General features: G+C 54.5%; 8 protein-coding genes across 8 annotated transcripts; 5 read left to right on the top strand and 3 right to left on the bottom strand.

Annotated features, from left to right (window-relative positions):
• Window positions 1-1082: 1082 nt before the first annotated feature.
• On the top strand, window positions 1083-1640 carry AYO21_11976 (hypothetical protein; the record flags this gene model as incomplete). Its single annotated transcript, XM_022661826.1, has 1 exon — window positions 1083-1640. The coding sequence occupies one exon, from the start codon at window positions 1083-1085 to the stop codon at window positions 1638-1640; it is 558 nt and encodes a 185-aa protein (XP_022505870.1).
• A 688-nt stretch (window positions 1641-2328) lies between these two features.
• AYO21_11975 (hypothetical protein) lies at window positions 2329-4520 on the top strand (the record flags this gene model as incomplete). The annotated part of the gene is made up of 5 exons (XM_022661825.1): window positions 2329-2671; window positions 2735-3228; window positions 3278-3883; window positions 3937-4315; window positions 4450-4520. 5 exons carry the CDS (start codon window positions 2329-2331, stop codon window positions 4518-4520), a joined length of 1893 nt encoding a protein of 630 aa, XP_022505869.1.
• Window positions 4521-4816: 296 nt separating this feature from the next.
• AYO21_11974 (hypothetical protein) lies at window positions 4817-7100 on the top strand (the record flags this gene model as incomplete). Its single annotated transcript, XM_022661824.1, has 7 exons — window positions 4817-5057; window positions 5115-5251; window positions 5312-5394; window positions 5454-5551; window positions 5608-6578; window positions 6846-6951; window positions 7033-7100. The coding sequence occupies 7 exons, from the start codon at window positions 4817-4819 to the stop codon at window positions 7098-7100; spliced, it is 1704 nt and encodes a 567-aa protein (XP_022505868.1).
• Window positions 7101-7761: 661 nt separating this feature from the next.
• Window positions 7762-9650, bottom strand: AYO21_11973 (hypothetical protein; the record flags this gene model as incomplete). Its single annotated transcript, XM_022661823.1, has 3 exons — window positions 7762-9113; window positions 9169-9265; window positions 9327-9650. The coding sequence occupies 3 exons, from the start codon at window positions 9648-9650 to the stop codon at window positions 7762-7764; spliced, it is 1773 nt and encodes a 590-aa protein (XP_022505867.1).
• A 1870-nt stretch (window positions 9651-11520) lies between these two features.
• Window positions 11521-13246, bottom strand: AYO21_11972 (hypothetical protein; the record flags this gene model as incomplete). Its single annotated transcript, XM_022661822.1, has 4 exons — window positions 11521-11887; window positions 11954-12048; window positions 12114-12230; window positions 12290-13246. 4 exons carry the CDS (start codon window positions 13244-13246, stop codon window positions 11521-11523), a joined length of 1536 nt encoding a protein of 511 aa, XP_022505866.1.
• A 771-nt stretch (window positions 13247-14017) lies between these two features.
• Window positions 14018-15367, top strand: AYO21_11971 (hypothetical protein; the record flags this gene model as incomplete). Its single annotated transcript, XM_022661821.1, has 1 exon — window positions 14018-15367. The coding sequence occupies one exon, from the start codon at window positions 14018-14020 to the stop codon at window positions 15365-15367; it is 1350 nt and encodes a 449-aa protein (XP_022505865.1).
• A 1013-nt stretch (window positions 15368-16380) lies between these two features.
• AYO21_11970 (hypothetical protein) lies at window positions 16381-16878 on the bottom strand (the record flags this gene model as incomplete). The annotated part of the gene is made up of 1 exon (XM_022661820.1): window positions 16381-16878. One exon carries the CDS (start codon window positions 16876-16878, stop codon window positions 16381-16383), a length of 498 nt encoding a protein of 165 aa, XP_022505864.1.
• Window positions 16879-17542: 664 nt separating this feature from the next.
• AYO21_11969 (hypothetical protein) lies at window positions 17543-19846 on the top strand (the record flags this gene model as incomplete). The annotated part of the gene is made up of 6 exons (XM_022661819.1): window positions 17543-18180; window positions 18245-18498; window positions 18562-18659; window positions 18731-19133; window positions 19261-19453; window positions 19552-19846. 6 exons carry the CDS (start codon window positions 17543-17545, stop codon window positions 19844-19846), a joined length of 1881 nt encoding a protein of 626 aa, XP_022505863.1.
• Window positions 19847-19909: the final 63 nt, after the last annotated feature.

Genomic DNA, 19909 nt, shown 5'->3' with positions numbered 1-19909 from the left:
TAGGTGACTATGCTTTAGTCAATGAGGGATATATGGGACCGACACACAGATCCGGCTTGAGGGTACCATCCCTAATCACCACTGGTGGCGCGAGCTCACTGCATCCGTCCTCAGACAGGCTTTATAGCAGACGAGTGAGGCCTCGAAGCACATGATTTTCTCGCCGGAAGGACGGTATGATTTCAGGATTCAAATTTTTTCTTCATACCTCTGAAGTGTACTGCAAGTTTGGTGCCGTTGCAACTTCGAACAGGATACTTCAGGCGCTGCAAGTTGATCATCAGGAACGGTAGCAAGATTGACAAGTCTGCCACCATCGGTGCCCTACCATCTGTCTCAAAACGCAAGCTCGAGAAGTTAGTCTGCCTGCAAGTCTCTGGCGCTGTGGCAACCAACTTGTTCGGATTCAGAAGCACCCGGGGTTTTCCCAGAGTGCGCAGCAATGACTGCATGCGGCGCCAACTTCACGAGCTAGATTGCAATCGAGATGGGCTTTTTCCTGGTCCTTGGAAGGGATCGCATGAATATTCGCCCCCAAGATGACTGGTGTCATCACCTTGGCCCTTCAAATGATGATGGGAGCAGGGCAGCAGTGGTCTGCGGTGATACCAGAGATACCCGGAGATTTCGGGAATCGACACAACAGCACGTCTTTCAGGCGAAACATGTCGCTTGTTGACCGGTGGCGGCGTCCAGGGAGTGGCTGAATCAGGAACGAAGCCCCCCAATAACGAATGTGGAGGGCTATCGAGATCTGAGCGCACATGACAGGCCTCTACGGAGCACGAGGAGCTATCTGATTGCGATTGGGGGGCTTGGGATTGGGGGTTTCCAATCAGAAAAGATATTGAAGTGAACACCTCACAAAGCACAGCAATGCAGCCCGCAACTGCCAGTAAGTTTCGGAGTCGACACAGGTCGAGCGGCCTGGGCTGATAAACTAACCATAATTGGGGTTGCACGGCGGCCAGGGTTGATGCATTATTATACGTCTACCGGCACCGACATCCCATTATCTTTTTGTCGACATTTTTGTTTCCGCCAACAACGACACCCCCAAAAATTATGTTACCGATGATTCCATGAACGGCCCCAAGATCAAAGATACTGACTTGCCCACCGGCATCGAGGCCTTGCGACAAGCCGGCATCGCCCATATCGGCGCAATAACCACAGAGCCACAGTATTCTGGGGCGCCGGCCACGCACATCCTACAACCCCTCTCCCCTCCGAGGTACCACAATGTCGATACGCATTATTATTCCAGCTTGTCGCCGAGCGACGCCGGACATGATCAACAGCAAATACCGGGTCAATTAGACTACTACATGCAAAGCCCTGACCACGCAGCGGAGATGGCAGCCAAGGAAGAGAGGCGCAAACGCAACACCGCCGCCAGTGCACGGTTTCGCATGAAGAAGAAACAGAGGGAGCAGGCCTTGGAACGGAAGATGAGCCAAGTTCAGGACAAGAATGCGAAATTAGAAGAGAAGGTCAATCAGTTGGAAATGGAGAATAAATGGCTAAAGGATTTAATCACGGAGAAGAACAAGAGACCTGTGGGCGAGTACGGAGAACATGAAGATGATCTTGAGGCATTGGCACATGGGCGTATTGTCAACGGGGCGAGCGAGACTTGACCACGATGGATAGAGTCGAGGTTCAGAGCCCTTTTTCCTAGGTATACAGTCTTTTCAACGACAACTCGAAGGATCTTTGAAGAGGGGGAGGGGGGAGGGAATCTGTGCTTGGTCAAACAAAGAATCAGCGCAGGAGGCCCGCGGGCGGCACTGGTCACTGGGGAGAAGTTGATATCGGGCATAACGACGCATCTTCATTTTTCGCACGAATCTATGCTGTTAGTTTTGATGACCAACATCTTCCTAATTCCTGCGCGTTCACCAGTCAAAGATAGTCAGTTCCTTGTATGTTTCGCATCGGACGGGCTCCATTTGAAGTCGTCATTAGAGCTGTGATGAGGATTGGGAGTTGTGGTCTGATCACGCCATTCTGTGGGACAAGCACGCCTAAAAAGGGTTTCTAGGTGGGAAGGCACAGCCTGGTGAGCCCCAGAAACAGGACCCAGCATGCCTATTGTAGAACCCCTTGACGCCCGGAAAGGTGCATTTAGGCTTGTCCGGCGCAAGCTCGGGGGGAGCATCTCCCCAGTCTCACCGCCAGAAACAGCCGTCTCGACAATGAGCAAGTCCATTACCACGTGCAATTTATCTAAGGTGAAGGCGCAGGTGCTGGAAACAATGGTTTCTCATATGATTGGAGTGACCTAGGTGCAGACAAAATAAATCGGACACAGCAGAGGAAGACGCCATGGTCTGGTGGACGTCGTCGTTGCTTGTGCTCCTGGCAGCCGTAGCAAGCGGCCAGGCCAAAGACTTGGAGCGCAGCTATGGAATCAGAGGACAGCAACCTCTCACTTCCAATGCGCAGTCCAGCTCCCGACCAAACATCGTCTTCATCTTGACTGATGACCAGGACCTGCGCATGAACTCTCTGTCTTATATGCCCCATGTGAAGGAGCACCTCATTGACCAAGGCACATTCTTCCAGCGCCATTACTGCACTATCGCCCTCTGTTGCCCGTCACGCGTGAGCTTGTGGACAGGGAGAGCAGCTCATAACACCAATGTCACCGATGTCAATCCTCCCTATGGTCTGTTCCTCTCCCTCGATACCACGATCCTCTAGGACACCTACTGACTACGTTACTCTGTAGGTGGCTATCCCAAGTTTGTCAGCCAGGGCTTCAATGAGGCATGGCTTCCCATCTGGCTGCAAGATGCTGGCTACAACACATATTATACGGGCAAGCTGTTCAACTCCCACGGCGTGTACAACTACGACTCGCCGTTTGTCAACGGTTTCACGGGTTCCGACTTTCTCCTGGACCCTCACACCTATGAATACCTAAACGCCAGCTTCCAGCGAAATCGAGAGCCACCTGTCAGTCATGAGGGAGAGTATTCCACAGACGTCCTCGCCAGGAAGGCGTATGGATTCCTGGAAGATGCCATCTCGGAGCAGAAGCCGTTCTTCTTGACAATTGCCCCCAATGCTCCTCACAGCAATGTCAAATTTGAGGAGAGTTGGTTCAACGGGAGTGCTTCGGCTCACACAATCACGACCACTCCCCCTATCCCGGCTGATAGGCACAAACACTTGTTCGCAGATGCTGTGATCCCGCGTACCCCAAGCTTCAATCCAGACGAGGTGAGTTAATCGCTCGCTTCCAAGGCTTGAACTAACCATTTGAATGTAGCCTCACGGCGTGTCCTGGATCAGCACTTTGCCCAAGCAGAACCAGACAAACGTCGATTTCAACGACGAGTTCTATCGCAACCGATTACGTGCCCTCCAAGCGGTCGATGAGATTGTCGATGGTGTCATCGCTCGTTTGAAAGAGCATGGGATACTCGACAATACTTATGTGTTCTACTCCACTGACAATGGCTACCACATTGGTCAACACCGCCTGCAGCCGGGCAAGGAGTGCGGCTATGAAGAAGACATCAATATACCATTGATTGTCCGTGGTCCTGGCATATCAAGAGGGAAGTCAAGTGATTTAGTAACCTCCCATACGGATCTGGCGCCTACCTTTCTGTCTCTCGCGGGCGGGCAAATTCGATCCGACTTCGACGGCAGCATAATTCCTTTGACTGCCAATCAACTCGATGATGACTCTGTCGACACGCGCGGAGAGCATGTAAACATTGAGTACTGGGGCTTTGCACTTGCAGAGGGCAAGTACGGGAGTGCAATGTACTGGAACAACACCTACAAGGGACTTAGAGTGATCGGCACCAACTATAATCTGTACTACAGTGTGTGGTGTAGTGGTGAACACGAACTCTATGACTTGAGGGTATGTCAATTCCGCGTCTCGTGTGGGATTCTTACAATACTGACGACTCCCAGAACGATCCTTACGAGACACATAATCTATTCACTTCAAATCACTCTTCAATCTTCGAAGTTCCGACCACAGCGCCGGCCACTCTGCCAACTGTTACCACTTTACAACACCTCATCTCTCGGCTGGATTCGCTGGTCATGGTTCTCAAGACATGCAAAGGACGGACTTGTACACACCCGTGGGAGACACTCCATCCCCACGGCGAGGTAGGCAACCTGCAAGATGCCCTTGATGCACGCTACGACGACTTCTATGAGCTCCAGCAGGAAAGAGTTCGGTTCGAAAAGTGCGAGAAGGGCTACATCCTAGAGAGTGAAGGGCCTCGGCATGTGAAAGCATTTTCACCTGGAGATGACGGACCCAGAGGAGGAGTGCATTGGAGTGAGCTAGTATAACACTTCACCGTAGTATAGAAATGCCGAATCGACATCTACACTCTTGATGAGTTTATCTCAGTCCAGGCGTGCTCGCGACATTCGCCTTCGCTTGCGCAAGATATTGAATTGTGCCTGCAGCCGAGAGGTTCCACTTGATAGACGTTGGTGGCGCGCTGAAGGCCCTGATAGACGTAGGGGGCTACAAGTAGAAATGCTTGATGCTTGATGCGTGCTCGCCTCGTGTTTTTGCGTGATCACGATGCGGATCCTTTCCACGGACTGGCCTTCCCCGTCAGGCCCCTTCGAGCGCCGTCCAGCCCATCTGCGCATCCAGCCGTGCCAGCTTTTGGTTGGGCCTGCATGCTGCCCGTTGTTGACCGACCTTTGGGTGGAAACCTCCGAGTTGGGATTATGACTGGATCCAGACACCAGTCACACACGAGCCGATTAAATATGCTGGGTTTTATTGACTCTCGCCTTTGCGAGACCACCGCAGTACACTGTCATGGGGGATAGGGATGAGGACAGAGATGGGATTGGGCATGTCGCCGCAGATGAGACGACTGCGCTGCTGCGGACCGACTCCGAGTCCTCAGACTTTGACCAACAGTCATACAGGAACTCATTGCGCCGACATTCCTCTGCCAACCTCCCTCCGTACTACCAAGATCCTACACCGGCAGACGGGGCCACTGAACCCTCGTCGGCGCTGACCATCTGGACCATTGTGCCCGTCTCACTCCTCGGTGTGTCTCATGTGTCTCAAGTGTCTTCACGAAAAGCAATGCTAATCTCTTGACAAGGTGTTTTCGTCTCCAACCTCGACGGCAGCCTGATCATCGCATCGAGTCAACAGATCGCCTCAGAGTTCAACGCGCTGTCAAGTGCGTCATGGCTGATCACCAGCTTTGTACTTGCACTATGTGCCAGTCAACCCCTTGTAAGACGTCTCGAATCATACCAAACGGCCGCCGCTGACCCGTGTCTCGAACATTTATAGTATGGCAAGCTGAGCGATATCTTTGGCCGGCGGAGTAACTTGAGCGTCGCCTACATTTTCTTCGCAGCAGGATGCTTCCTCTGGTGAGTGTCACCGACAAATCCGAGGTCCCGGGTGTGGACGTCTATTTACTCGATCGCAGTGGTATCGGTCGCGAATACTGGCATGTGGTTGCTGGTCGAGCCATTTCTGGCGTTGGAGGTGCTGGCATGACGGCGCTGGTATCTATCATCATTGCTGGTACGAGGACATGTTAACCGTACGGCCCACGACCGACTCGACTGACCTACCTGCAGATGTCGTCCCTGTGAGAGAGGTCGCAACCTGGAGGAGCTACGTGAATATTGCTGCCACGACAGGACGAGCAGCTGGCGGACCCCTGGGCGGCTGGCTCTGCGACACAATCGGCTGGCGATGGTGCTTCTACGGCCAAGTCCCTCCCACGATCATCGGTCTCCTTCTCATCCTCTGGAAACTACCGAACAAGACGCCAAAAACAGTCAAACCGGACGAGGAAGCCTCGTTCAAACAGAAGCTGGCGCGGGTGGACCTGGGAGGTGCTGTCACCCTGATCATCACCATCGTCAGCTTCCTCCTGGTGTTGGAGTTCCTGAACGAGGACCTCCCCAGGGTCTACGTCGTGGTCCCGGCTGTGCTCTTCTTTGGGTTTGTGACTCTCTTCTACCTCACCGAGAGCCGCTGGGCCAGAGAGCCGATCCTGCCCATCGAGCTCCTCACCAGCCGGGAGACCCTGACGGCCTACCTCCTTGCGGGACTTCAGATGACGGCCCAGTTCAGTCTCTTCTACTCGGTCCCCATCTACTTCCAAATCGTCTCCGGCTCGAGCGTGGGCAATGCGGGACTGCGCCTTGTCCCCGCCGTGGCGGGCAATGCCACCGCGGGTCTGCTGGCGGGCTTCACCATCTCCAGGACAGGCCGGTACAAGCTCTTCACCCTGCTGGGCAACGTGGGCGGCTGCCTGGGCTATCTGATGGTCCTCCTCCGCTGGCGCCGCGGTGCGATCCACCCGGCCGAGACGTTGTACTTGTTCTTGGGCGGCTTCGCGTCAGGCACGAACCAGTCAACCACCTTCATCCACCTCGCCGCGAGCCTGGAGCCGAGCAAGATGGCCATTGCGGGCACGACCCTGTATCTCTGCCACAACCTCTTTCTCCTGGTCGGCATCCAGTTTTCTACCGCGCTGTTGCATTTCCGGTTAAGGAGCGATTTAGAATCCGGACTAGAAGGCGTCAAACACAAGAAAAAGGTGCGCATACAAACTTTTTTCTACTCTCGAGTCCTGCCTGCCCTGTCTTGTCCTCCCTCTCCTTGGTGCTCCCATAATGCGTATGATACGAACCCAGAGATGCAGACGAAAGATATATCTTATTCCTTCGGATGCCTAAAGCTCTCCCTTTCTATCTTCAAAGTTTCTCATAATCAGTCTTTACTCGATTACCCTGGGGTCCCTGCTTCAAAGAGACAGCCAATTCTGAACCAACCCTCAATGCTAACGTCGGGCACAACTGCACAGATCATTGAATCCGCCGTCTCCAGCATCAGATCGATCCGCAACCTTCCGCCACTCATCAGAGACATCGTCGTGCGAGCCTACCTCGACGGCCTGAGCTGTACCTTTGGTAAGAAGCATTTTGTTGCTATTTTTCTGCTGATTTTATTTCATCTATATAAACTAACCGTAACACGTTTGTATTCTGCAGCCATGTCCGTGGCCTTTGCCTTTTTGGGGTTGTTGGTTGCCATCACGATGAGGGAGAAGAGATTATAGAGAGGAGCGGGTAGCGTGGAAGAGGATAGAATGGGGACTGATTGAGTCTCCGTCTTCCGTCTTCAATATGATGGAAAATGGGGCGTGTGAGAGTGTGATAGGGTAGGGTAGGGTAGAGCAATCAGAGGGTGATGGTGCTTTTAGACGAGAGATGGGAAAGGAAGTGGTAGGAAATGGAAACGGAGATGGAAATGGGAAAGGAAAAAATATACTGCGTTATGGTCGCCGTCATGGTCATGGCCCTTTTTTTTAGAGGTATCATAAAAGTAATCCTAGGTGAATGGTATTATGGTAGAGGACAGCATATTAAATTTGTTATTGTTGTCTTGGGGGAAGAAGGAGAGAAGTAGAAAGTGGGGGAGGGAGAGGGAGGGAGAGAGACGGAGAGGTCTGCATATAACATGACATCAATACTTTTTTTTTTGGCGTCTATCTATCTATCCATCTACCAGCCTGGCAGTCAGCGAGTCAAGGAGTATAGAGCACGGAAACTACAGTTCAGTACACTGCGGACTCTTATCTGGGTGTATTCATTCATTCCCTGTTGCGACTGGTGGAATCCATTCCAAGAAGCGTCGACGTCGTCAAGACTGGACAGAACCGATTCAACCTTGTCCTAAACGATATCGCTTGCTTCCTAGCTGGCTCGGCTGAACTCGACTCAGTGTCCGAAGCGGAAATCCAACCTCTTGTTCCCCTTGTCGGTGGTGGTGCGGAGGTAATGGATCCGCTCCTCGCGGGTCATCGAGTACCAGATGTTGTCGCGCTCGGCGTTCTTGCGGACGTAGTAGATCTTTGCGCCGATGAAGACGATGATGTTCCAGGCGACGACGCCCAACAGGGCCTTGTTGCCCGTGTAGTAGTAAGGGGCGTCGCCCTTGCGGTAGATCTGCGAGGAGAAGATGTTGGACGCCTGCACGGCCATGTTGTACAGCGAGGAGCCCACGGTGCGGGTGCGCACGGACCCGGCGTTGCGCGACGTGAGCGCCACGAGGATCGCGTGGATGTACGGGTAACCCACCAGGAGGGTCGACAGCGTCCACTTGGCCCAGTTGGAGCCCGAGAATTGCGGCGGCAGCGCTACCAGCGCCACCAGCAGCGGCAGAGCCCAGAACTGGGTAATCACGCCGAGGAGCAGGCGTTGGTTGATCTTCTCCGACACCCACGTCCAGAACAACAGTTGTATGATGAAGAGCGTGTACGCCGGGATGGTCAGCAGATTGGTCTCGAACGTGTCGAACCCCAGCGCCTTGCACGTCAGGGTGATGTATGCCTGCGGAGGTGTGCTCGGGATCGTCCACGACAGGCCGATGAGGTAGATGGGCCACATGTCGTAATCGGTCAGGGCGGACCAGAAGAGGTCGAAGCTGAGACCTTGTCGGTTGTGCATGGTCGCTTTGCCGGGATCGTCTCGCAGGATGCGGGTCACCATGATGACCTCTTCTCGCTCTGTGAACCAGCCGTTCTTCGGGCGGAGGAGCCCCTTGGTCCAAATCTTTCGGCCGCCTTTACGGGCAGCGGCGTTGCGGGCGGTCTGAGTCGGAGACGCCGGCAGATACAACCACGTAAAAATCCCGATCAGGCCGGTGAGGGCTCCCTCGATCGCGAACAGGTACCTCCATCCCTCGATGCCGCCGTGGCCACGGAGATGCAGGATGCCATATGCAAGAAACGCGCCCACAATCTGGGTAGATTGGTAAGATGTCCAGAACCAGCTCAAACGCTTTGGGAGTTCCGCATTGGTGAAGAAGTAGCTCAGGTACAGGATGGTATCTGGAATAAACCCCCCTTCAATGAGGCCCAGGAGGAACCGGCAGACGAAGAAGCTGTTTTTTCCGGATAATGCGGCCTGCGATGCCGCAACTGCGCTCCAGGATACCATCTGGATGGGGATCCAGGTATCGGGACCAAGCTTCTTGCTGATAAGCTGAGAGGGAAGCTCGGCGAACAAGAAGGAGCAGTAAAAGATGGTCATGCCGTTGTTATAGTCGTTGGTATTCATATTCAAATCGTCTGCGCGCTCGTCAGCTTCCTGCTCATGCTATCAGGGATGACCCATCAATCGTACTCAGCATGTTGTCAGACAATGCTTGGGTGATATTGCCTCGATCGAGCTGGAGTGCAAAGAACATGATGCATGCTGGAAGGGCAATTCGCCAATCGAGCTAACAGACGGGTTAGCCCAGGGACAAGAATTGGTATTCTGAGTAAGGAGCAACAACATACTCTTCTGACCAGAGCCTTTTCCTCTTCCGGAGACCATTCAGCCGAGGGATCGAAACGATGTGTGCCCTCAAACCCTTCGATCGGTTTGTAGATTTCCGTGGCCTCCGGAGCCTCGAAAACGTTGTTCACGTTCTTGACGAGTGAGTTTCCGTTCTGCTCAAAAGACGACGTCTCTGAGTCGAGATCGACGTCCGCGTCAACAGACACATGGCTGATGTCCTTGCCACCAAGCTGCCACCACTTCCGTTGTCTTGGCTTTCTTGTTGCTTCCTTGTTTCTTTCAACGGTGGATGGCACCACCTGGGACTCGACCGATTTGTCCATGGTGACTGTAAGCCTTGAGACAAGATGAACTAGATTGGAGTGCGACGCTTTCCAAGAGCCGAGAGTGCAGGGGGCAGCAGAGGCTTATATAGAGCACGAGCCCACTATCTTCTGCCACTGCTCGGCATTCAATGCTTCATCGATTATGGATTTTTTTCGGCGAGGTACCGGCCACACAGAAAAGTTCTAGACGACGCCTGCCAGGGATGATCTACTTGGTTTTCTTCAGAGATTGTTGCCACACCAAGCTGGTGGGATGTTGTTGTCAGATGGTGGGATGATTGCGTGATTCGGAACGTGGTATTGCTGAGACCTGTACCCTTCCATTTTGAACGTGGTCTGCGAGGGTTGTCCAGCCAATATGATGCCAAATCCACCAGCATCTCGACAAGACTGTCTGCGCCGGCCATGTACCGCTCCATCGGACTAGATTTGGCGTGCTGAGGTTTGCTGATCCATGTGATCGCGGGGAAAGAAAGCTGCAATGAACTGACGACTGTGTTGCACAAAATCCTGCAGTAGCACCTTGACCGAGCCAAGAACTCGAAGGAGAGATGCTCGAAATATCTATCCGGCAAATAGGCATCTTGCACACCCGATGCTAAGACTCCTTGTCCCGACGCGTGCCAACCTCAGCAGACGAAGAGGCTAACAAAATACTCGGTACAGGAATTCGCCAGCGCAGAGTTGACAGCCACATGCTTTGGGTCGCTAAGTTGGTGTGAAAGGGGTAACAACGTGGTGGAGATAGGGTTTGTTCAGAGATGGCGTGATTGGCCGAGGGCGATTGCAAGCTTGATGTCGAAGTGCGACCGACATCTTGGACAAACAGAGCACGCCATCACGGGCATTCTGACACCTTTTTCCATCCACTCTGGGCTGGTCGAGTCGTTGTCCAGGCCGCGATGGGCGAGTTGACCTCTGCAAAGGTCGACAATTTTGGGCTTGTCTCATTGGTTCTTTCCTCAAGGCAAACTGCCCTTATCATTCCCACCAAAGCCATCTCCCACAAGGGCGAACGGAGGGGGGCATCTTGTATCGCTGCTCCGTGCATGTCAGACATGGATGTCAGCACGTGGAATGTACCGGGGTTCGTGGGAGACCACCTCATGGGTCAATCCATAACACGATTTGGCGTGAGTGAAACGATGTCCAGGCACGGAGAGTAAGTGGTGGTGGAGATTGTGGAGGAGCTTGATCAACCGGAGAGGAGCTGGGGTGGTCTTTGACGCCAAGCCTCACGTGACTTGTGCATAAAACTCCATGTGCACAATTGCACTATTGGCGGGTCAAGAGCACGGCTTGGCGCGCCAGTTTAAAAAAAAACCAAAAATACAACCTCAAATTTTTACGTCGTTACGTCGTAATACCTCTGTTCTACCGAGAATCTTACAGCCGTCTTCCCTCCATTCTTGTCAGCGCGTCAAAGACGGCATCTTTCGACACCTATAAACATTGGCATGAGCGAGTGACCGGGCCCCTTGAGTCCTGACACCACACGCGCCGATCCGCTTGGGATCTCGTACATCGACGTCCACACTAACCATTACCATTACCATCACTATTACCCTCGCCTGCCTCTTTACTTTCTCCTCGTAGGGAAGGGCTCAGGAAGAGGATTGGAAAATGGACATGTCTCACGAAAGTTAAGGTGACTGGTAGCTTTGATTCTCAATTCCGGGTACAAGATACAAGGTTCAAGAGGGTGTTGTTGTCACGGTACATGCCACAACGTGATATGACACGTCCTACCCAGCCCTAGATCTCATTTTCGGTATACAGTACCATCCCATAGCATACCAGATCGAGTCCCTCCGTTTTGTAGGGCAGGAGATGACCATTCTTCCGCGCAAGAATCCAGACCAGCTATCTACAGGGTATACCGGAATCCCGGTCTCCCCTCGATGATGATCTCGCCCCTGTCGGCCTTGCGGTTTGCACGTGTGTAGAGGAAAAAGTTCTTGCAGATCAACACAATGGTCAGTGCTTGCACGGCGAGGATCGTGTTGAGCCCCGGCCTGTATTGCGGGCCATCCTTTTGTTGAAAGGCGTTGGATGCGATGATGCCGCCGATACCACCGCCTGCAAGCATGACTGCCGACGCGATGGCGCGCCGCGCCTGGCCGGCAATGTTGTTGTGCTGGTAGCTGAAGATGGCGGGGATGCTGGCGTTGTAGGACGGTAAGCCCAGGAAGACGCCGAAATACCGAACGCTGGGGTTTTTGGCGTAGCCAATACTGAAAACCCGACTTAGATGTCTTCTCAAAAATCGGGAAGGCTTCATGAATAGCAGAAGAACTTACATAACAACACCGGTGATGGTCACCACGGCATTAAAGAGGATGATCGGCCCCCGAGTCATCCAGCGGTCGCCAATGTAGGCCGCAACGTACATCCACTGGTTAGGAGAAGTAAGTCAGCATATCATGTATGGCCCAGTATCGATTGACCGGACAGACTCACAATGACCGCCAACACATAAGGGGGAAATATCAGTATGTAGGTCTTGAGGAGTGAATAGCCGAAGCCGCCATTGAGGATCAAAGGCAAAAAGTAGGCAAAAGCGTATGCCACGGTGTTCTGGTCGAGCATGTCAGCCTTGTTGTCACTTGTCAGAGAAGACATCATCCAAAACTCACGTTGCACACGAGAAGCAGACAAAACTCCCAGACTCTCCAGTCCCTGAGGTGGGAGAAGATGACTCTGGGGGTGAATCTCTCGGGCACGGCGTCACCACGATCTCGTTCAATGCGAGCCAGGATAATAGCCGCTTCTTCCGGGGTCAGGAAGGATCGGAACCCCAAGAGAGACGGGCGAGCTGCCCTGTCCGGGAAATCGATCAGGAAGAGGAGGACGAGGACCGCAATGACAACGGTCACGATTCCCTCCATGATGAAGATCCAAGACCAGCCAGGGACTCCTCCGAGGCCATCCATCTTGGACAGTCCGTAGGCGATCAAGTTGGCCAGTCCGGACAACAGCAGGCCACAGCCGTAGATGGCGCTGAAACGCACCTGGACCTCATCCCTCTTGTACCAACACGACAACAGGAAGACGATTCCAGGGAAAAGCCCGCCTTCCAAGGAGCCAAAGATGATGCGGCACGCGAGGAGAGTCCCCCAGTTCTTGGAGAAGCCCATGCCGATGGTGACGATACCCCAGCAGAAGCTGATGACGCCCATGAACGTGGCGGCGCCGACCTTGCGCATGATCAGGTTAGACGGGAAGTCGAAGAGGACGTAGCCGATGAAGAAGACCATGGTGATGATGGAGTAGCGGTTGCCGATGGAGATGCCCAGGGCCTGGTCCATGCCAGCGAGGCGAGCGTTGGGCAGATTGAGTCGATCCACGAGCGAGATGGCATAGACGATTCCGCACAAGGGCAATAGTCGAAAGTCAACCTTGCGCCGAATTCTCTTCTCCTCGGCCAGGTCGGCGTGATCCGAGTCGAGAGCCTCTCGGAGATGGATGTTGTCGTCGAGCATGCGCAGCGCATGGTCGCCCTTCTCGTGGTCGCTCGAAGCCACTGCTTCGACGTGGGTGTTGTCCGCCGACATGTTCTTGTTCTCTGCCTCGACAATGTTCGTCAGAGTCATGGTGGACAAAACTGGGAGGTCCAAAGCTGGTGGTGTGCTCTGGTGTATTTCTGTCGAGTTCAAGATTCAACCTCACGGCACAACTCAAAACTCTGGTGGAAAAAGGTATGAGCTCCTCGGTTTTGGATAAGGGACACGATCCCAAGATATAAATCTATCAAGACTCACAGTCTCCGGTTCTCAGACCTGCGCTCTTCTCATTCCGGGGCAAGTCCCCGCCACCCCAGACACGTACTCTAGGAAATAAAGGAGAAAAGAAGCCGGAGACCAGGCCTTGCAGCGACGAGAGCAAATGTAGGTACCGTCGTCCATGATTGGATTTCGGTGGATCCACCACGTTCATACTATATCACAAACGGAAATATTCCCTCGGAGCCTATATCAAACCGGCATTTCGGAGGTGGCGGCGGGGCATTCTGGGGATGTCTCAGTCGAAGACTCGACCTTCCCTCCTCGTCTTGCTAGGGAGGGATACCGGTACCTGGTTCCAGTTGTATCTTTGCAAAGAGTCTCTTCCTGAGTCGGAATATGAGTACTGAGTTCTGGACTTACTCCCTGGACGATAACAACGGCGAAAACCCTGTCAAAGGGAAAGCCGACAAACCGTTAGGCTCTTGCTCGATTTATCTGTTCTCTAGAAATTGGGCGGGTGAACCTCTCCCTGTCATTCATCGGTATAAGACTCTTAGCAAAGAGACTTCTGTTTGAGTTGCCATCATTTCCTTTCTCTATTGTCGCGCAACATCGAGCTCACCTTTTCACACCATCACCATGTCTCCATCTATCGAAAGCCCCAACGGAGACAATGGCGCCGTCAATGGCACTCATATCGAGAATGACAAGATTTCAGCAACTCCTACAAATAAATCTTCTGTCGAGACAGCACCACCAGCGTCCGTCTCGGCCAAAGAGTTGATCGGATACCACGAAGCTTCGCGGTTCGCCGGCGAGTATCTGGCAGGCAAGGTCCGTCGCACCGTCGAGCAGTGCCCGGGGCTTGGACGACACATCCTCGACGTCGGCTTTGGGACAGCGATGGCCCAGACCAGCCTGAGCTACCGGGAATGGGCCCTGGTCAGCATCGCCACGCTGACGGCGCTGGGCGACGTCGACGATCAGCTCAAGGTGTACGTCACGGGCGCGCTGACCCACGGCGCCACGATTGAGGAGATCCAAGACATTTTCCAGCACGCCAACTCGTTCGCCGGCGCGCCCAGGTCGGTCAATGCCGTCCGCCATACCCACGACCTCTTGTCGCAATGGCAGTCGGGATCTGAGCCGCGACAGTTGCCCCTACCAAAAGGATACACCGAGTCGATCGTCTTACTCGGCGACCACGAGACCATGGTCCGCGACACCGGCGGTTCGGGGATCCCCATTGTGCTCATTCACGCCCTCAGCATGGACGGACGAATGTGGCGACAAGTTCTACCACTTCTCGCTGCCCCGGACACCCGTGTCATTGCCTACGATCTGCGCGGCCACGGATACGCGCGTGGGGCACCCCTCACTCGCGACCTCGAGCACCTGTGCGCCGACCTGGCCCTGCTTCTGAACCGGCTGGGCGTTGAGCGGGCCGACATCTACGGGGCCTCGTACGGGGGCGCAGTGGCGCAGTACTTTGCGCTCGACTACCCGCAGCGCACGCGGTCTCTAGCGGCCATCGCCACGGCGGGGAAAGCGCCGGCCGTGCTGGCGACGCGGGCGACGCGCGCAGAGGAGCACGGCATGGACTCGCTGGTGGCCGAGTCGGTGATACGGTGGTTCCTGCCCGAGACCATCGCGCAGGACACATGGTGCGTGCGGTACGCGCGCGGGTGTGTGCGTCGGGCGCGCGTCGAGGACTGGGCTGCCGCGTGGCGAGCCATGGCCCAACTCGACTGTCTGGAGCGGCTGCCGACCCTCAAGACGATGCCCGTGCTGTCGCTGGCCGGCAAGCAGGACCTCTCGGCCACGCCACCCATGATGAAGGCCATCGCTGACGCGTGCACCGGCAACCCCAACGTTGAGTACCACGAGATCGACCCGGGCACGCACATGATGGTCATGGAGATGCCCAAACCCGTGGCCGAGAAGCTGGCCGCGTTCCGCAAAAAGGTTGATGGGTTGGTAGACAAGTAGATGGATCAATTACTATGACTTTTTGCCTCGAGATCAACTTCGTTTCTCTTCTTCACCATCTAGATATCGGACAAGTTTTAGACAAGACTCGAATTTTGTACGTCAAGGTACTCTATCTCGGGCGGGGAAGTGTCTAGTAGCGCACGCGTGGAGATGGGGGAATCTCAAAGCCCACGGGTCACGACGAGCATGACAAGATAGTGTGAAAGAAGGTCGCTGTTCCCTGTCCCTCTCCTTCCCCGTTTTCCCGTTTAGCCACCTACCTATCCTCGTGGCGCAATCATGCAAACGAAATGCATCACCCACGTGACGATACGACCTAGACAGGTCTATCGTCACTAGATAGATACCTAGATACCTAGGCACTCTTTTGGTAGTTGACTCTCCTAGTCCCAGTGGCGCAGCCCGAGAGAAAGAAGCTCTCGTGGCTCTGAGAAACCTACTTTCCGTCCTTCGGTATTTTCTCCAGAATAGGATAAATCACCTCGGATGATACCCACACGACTAAAGTCCTAGTTTGCTCTTGGCTCTCCGCAGACTCACAGGCTCTGACACTCACGTGGCGCTCTATGCTACTCTGACGAGAACTAGTGGTTAATTAGCCTGCATAAGATACCTGTCCCCCCACAGTTGTACCGAGTACCGAGTACCCCATGGAGGGAGGCTAGGCGGAGGTCAAGCCATGGTCATGGTCAGGGTAATGATTGCAATCAGACCAGTCCAGGCTGTATCAGCAGGAGACAAAGACGACCAAGGGACCTAAAATACATTACCACTCCCGCACCCAAAAGTCGCTCTTTTTTATAAAAAAAACTAGGTCTTTACACCAATTTTCCCTGGGTAGTCTCCATAGTACTTCAATACCTATAGGACAGATACCTCGTACTGGGTAAAACACAACATCTCGACACTGTAAAATTCTGTAAAATTTTATTCGCTATCATTATCCCGGTCTGTCTTTTCATACCAAGTTACCCATCCAAAGACATCGCACCCGACCTAGACACGACGTTTCAATTCGGCGGAGCCTCTGGCATGCGGTACTCGACACCCCCTACGCCCGGAAAGTCGATCTTGGTCGACGGCAGCTCGTACTGGAACATGGGCGTGTGCTGCCTCTTGCTGACCCGCCACCCGGCCGGGGTGCGGCGCAGCTCGTCCCTGAAGTCGACGACGCGGATCACGATCTTGGGCTCGTCAGCCTTGAGCATCGTCGCCTTGATGTGGTACTCGGCGCCCGCTGTGTCGCCGTGGCCATCCTTGTCGACGGTGATGAGGAGGCTGCTGAGGGTGTGGTCGACGGGCCCGAACGCGGCGTTCAAGTCGATGATCACATCGCGCATGGATTCTCCTCCTACAAATCGACGGAGGCCGCCGCAGTACGATAGGTCCGCGTTGGGGGTGAAGACGTCGCGCAGGAGCTCGAAGTCGCGGCGGTCCAGGCCGTGACAGTACTGGTCGAGCAGACGGCGGATGGCGGCTTCATCGGCGGCGGCGGCTTGGCCTGTCATGGTGCGCTTTCGATGCTTCGAGTCTCTCTTGACCAAATTGAATACAGCAAATGAATGATACAGACCGGATAGAGAGTTTGTGTGCGCGCGCGTATGTATGGAGGATGACTTGTCCCAGTATCTCACGCACTCACTCAACTTTTCAGCAAAGAAGACGCTTCTTAAAACCCCTGTCAAGTTGTCTCGTCAAATCCTAGTACAACGTACGAAGTAGTTTGAAGAGTGGTAATGTAGATAGATACCTTTCCGAGGGGATTTTTTCCCCCTGGTATCCATCGGTCAAAGCATTATACCACAAAGAGAAATATCACCGAGGTAAAGAAAGGTTGGGCCCAGCCTTGTTCTCAGCTGTCCTCATGAGAGGAATGTCCAACAGACATTGTCGTTTTCTTACTGGTCGAAGTTTTGTGGACTTTGGTCCCTGTTCACCTTCATGGTGATCCGCCCAGACGAGGACCATCTCATGACGGACGTGACAGGTCTGCACATGGTGGTGTGTAGTCCGGGCAAGTCCGGAGAGAAAAAGGTACAGGAAAGGAGGAGAGACTACGACGACAGATAAAACAACAGATAAATATGTGAGGTACTACAGTTTGCTTCCCTTTTCTGTGTCTTGAGTGATATATCATCTTCTGCCATTCTCCCCCACCACCTCAACCCAACCATGGCAGCTGCAGATGTCGTCCCCGATGCGAGAGATATCGTCCAAGGCCCTCCTGAATTGTCCCTGAAGCCTCGTTCGGCAGGGCACAAACAGACCAACGGAGATGTGGAACACGATGCAGAAACTCCCCAACGACCACACGAGAACGAGTGGTACCGGTCCGTCTTCTCGTCCAACGGCTACCGCATCCACGAGGAGCCGCTGCACACGCGACGACCGATGCGTGTGCTGATCGTCGGCGCCGGGGCCGCGGGGCTCCAGATCGCGTACAAGGCGCAGCGCCAACTATCCAACGTGACGTTTGCCATCTACGAGAAAAACTCGGCCGTGGGCGGCACCTGGCTGGAAAACCGGTACCCAGGTTGCACATGCGACATCCCCAGCCACTCGTACCAGTTCAGCTTCTGGCGCAAACCGGACTGGAAGAGCTACTACGCCGGCGCCGAAGAGATCCGCCAGTACCTCCAGGCGTTTGCCGTCGAGAACGACCTGGAACGCTTCGTCCGCTTCGGCCACCGCGTCGACGAGGCCCGCTGGGACGCCGACCGGGGTGTGTGGAAGCTCAAGGGTCACCTAGCGGACGGCTCCGAGTTCACCGACGAGGGCGAGATCCTGGCCTCGTGCCACGGTGTTTTGAAGTATATCCCACTGTTCTATAGGTACTTGTGCACACTGAAAATGGCTGACGTCCCTCGCCCTCAGTTCGTGGAAATACCCAAATATCCCCGGAATCGATCAATTCAAGGGCAAGATCATGCACAGCGCCGCCTGGGACGACAGCGTCGATTTGACCAACAAGAAAGTCGCCGTCGTCGGGGGAGGTTCCTCGGCCGTGCAGATCATTCCGTCCATCCAGCCTTACACAAAGGAACTGCACGTCTTCTTGAGGTCACCCGTCTGGATCACAGCTGGGTTCGGCGCGAAACACGCTGCGCCAGGTGGCGTCAACTTTGACTGTATATACAAATCACCCCCCCCCCTCCCATTGCTTTTCCCAATCGAGACTGACCGGATACCAGATTCTGAGGAGCAAAAGAACAAGTTTGCCAGCGACGAGGCCGTCCTTGACAAGTACTGTCGAGAAGTCGAGGGGGAGCTCAACAAACGGTTTACCTTGGTGAGTCCTTATCGGCTCTTCTCATCTCCATCGAAGGAGGGAACCTGACTTTCTTTTCCCCTCCTGCACAGATGCATCTCGACAGCGTCGACCAGGCCGCGTCGCGCGAGTTCGTGGCCAAGAGCATGTTCGAAAAGCTGGCCGGCGACCCGTGGCTGACGGCGCACCTGATCCCGCAGTACGCGTTGGGCTGTCGCCGCATGACGCCCGGGTCCGACTACCTGCAGTCGCTGCTGCGGCCCAACGTCGAGGTCATCACGCAGTCGGCCGCGGAGGTCACGGAGACGGGGCTGGTCGACGCCTCGGGGAGGCACGTCGACGTCGACGTCATCATCTTCGCCACGGGCTTCGACACGAGCTTCTGTCCGCCCTACACCCTGATCGGAGAGGGCGGGCGGAACCTGCGCGACGAATGGGCCGACTTTCCGAGGGGATACCTGAGCGTCATGGCCGAGGGGTTTCCCAACATGTTCCGTGAGTCCCTATCTACCTACTCATCTACCCACCCTAGTCACCCAAAGTGACCTTGTCCCCTTTTACATGATTATATCAATATCATGATCCCATTGTTGTTAATACGTGAACGTGTGAAAATCCTTAGTCTTCATCGGTCCCAACGGCCCAGCTTCGCACGGCTCCATCCTCCCCATCCTCGAATGGCACACGCGGTACATGTTCAAGATCATCTCGCACATGCAGCGGACGTCGATCAAGTCGCTAGGCCCGTCGCGCGAGGCCGTTGCGGATCTGTACACGCACACGCACGAGCTGCTCAAGCGGACTGCCTGGTCGAGGTGAGAAAGAACTTTTCGATCCAACTTCTCCCCCCCCCTCCCCCTTTACCTTTACAGGACTTGCGTTTTTTCCTGACCTTTTCTCTTTGATATTCTAGCGCCTGTAGATCGTGGTTCAAAAACGGCCGGGTCCATGGCCCCGTCACCGCCATCTGGCCCGGCAGCCGCCTCCACTACTTTGAAGTGCTGGCCGAGCCGCGCTACGAGGACTTTGTCGTGACGTACCGCGACAACGACGGCGGCAGTGGTCGTGGTGGCGGAAACCGGTTCGCATACCTGGGCAACGGGTACACGCAGGCCGAGCTCGAAGAGGACAGTAATCCCGTGTGGTACTTTGACGTCTTGAGCAGGGAGCTCGCAATGGGGAAAAAAGCGTTTGGGGTGGTAGAATAGAGAGAGAGAGAGTGTGTGTGGTGGGGGGTGGGGGGGGGGGGGTTGGTTTGTCGACTCTCTCTC

Source organism: Fonsecaea monophora (assembly GCF_001642475.1).
Source record: "Fonsecaea monophora strain CBS 269.37 chromosome Unknown Scaff201, whole genome shotgun sequence".
NCBI classification, from domain to species: Eukaryota; Fungi; Ascomycota; class Eurotiomycetes; order Chaetothyriales; family Herpotrichiellaceae; genus Fonsecaea; species Fonsecaea monophora.
This window is presented reverse-complemented; position numbering and strand designations above follow the sequence as displayed.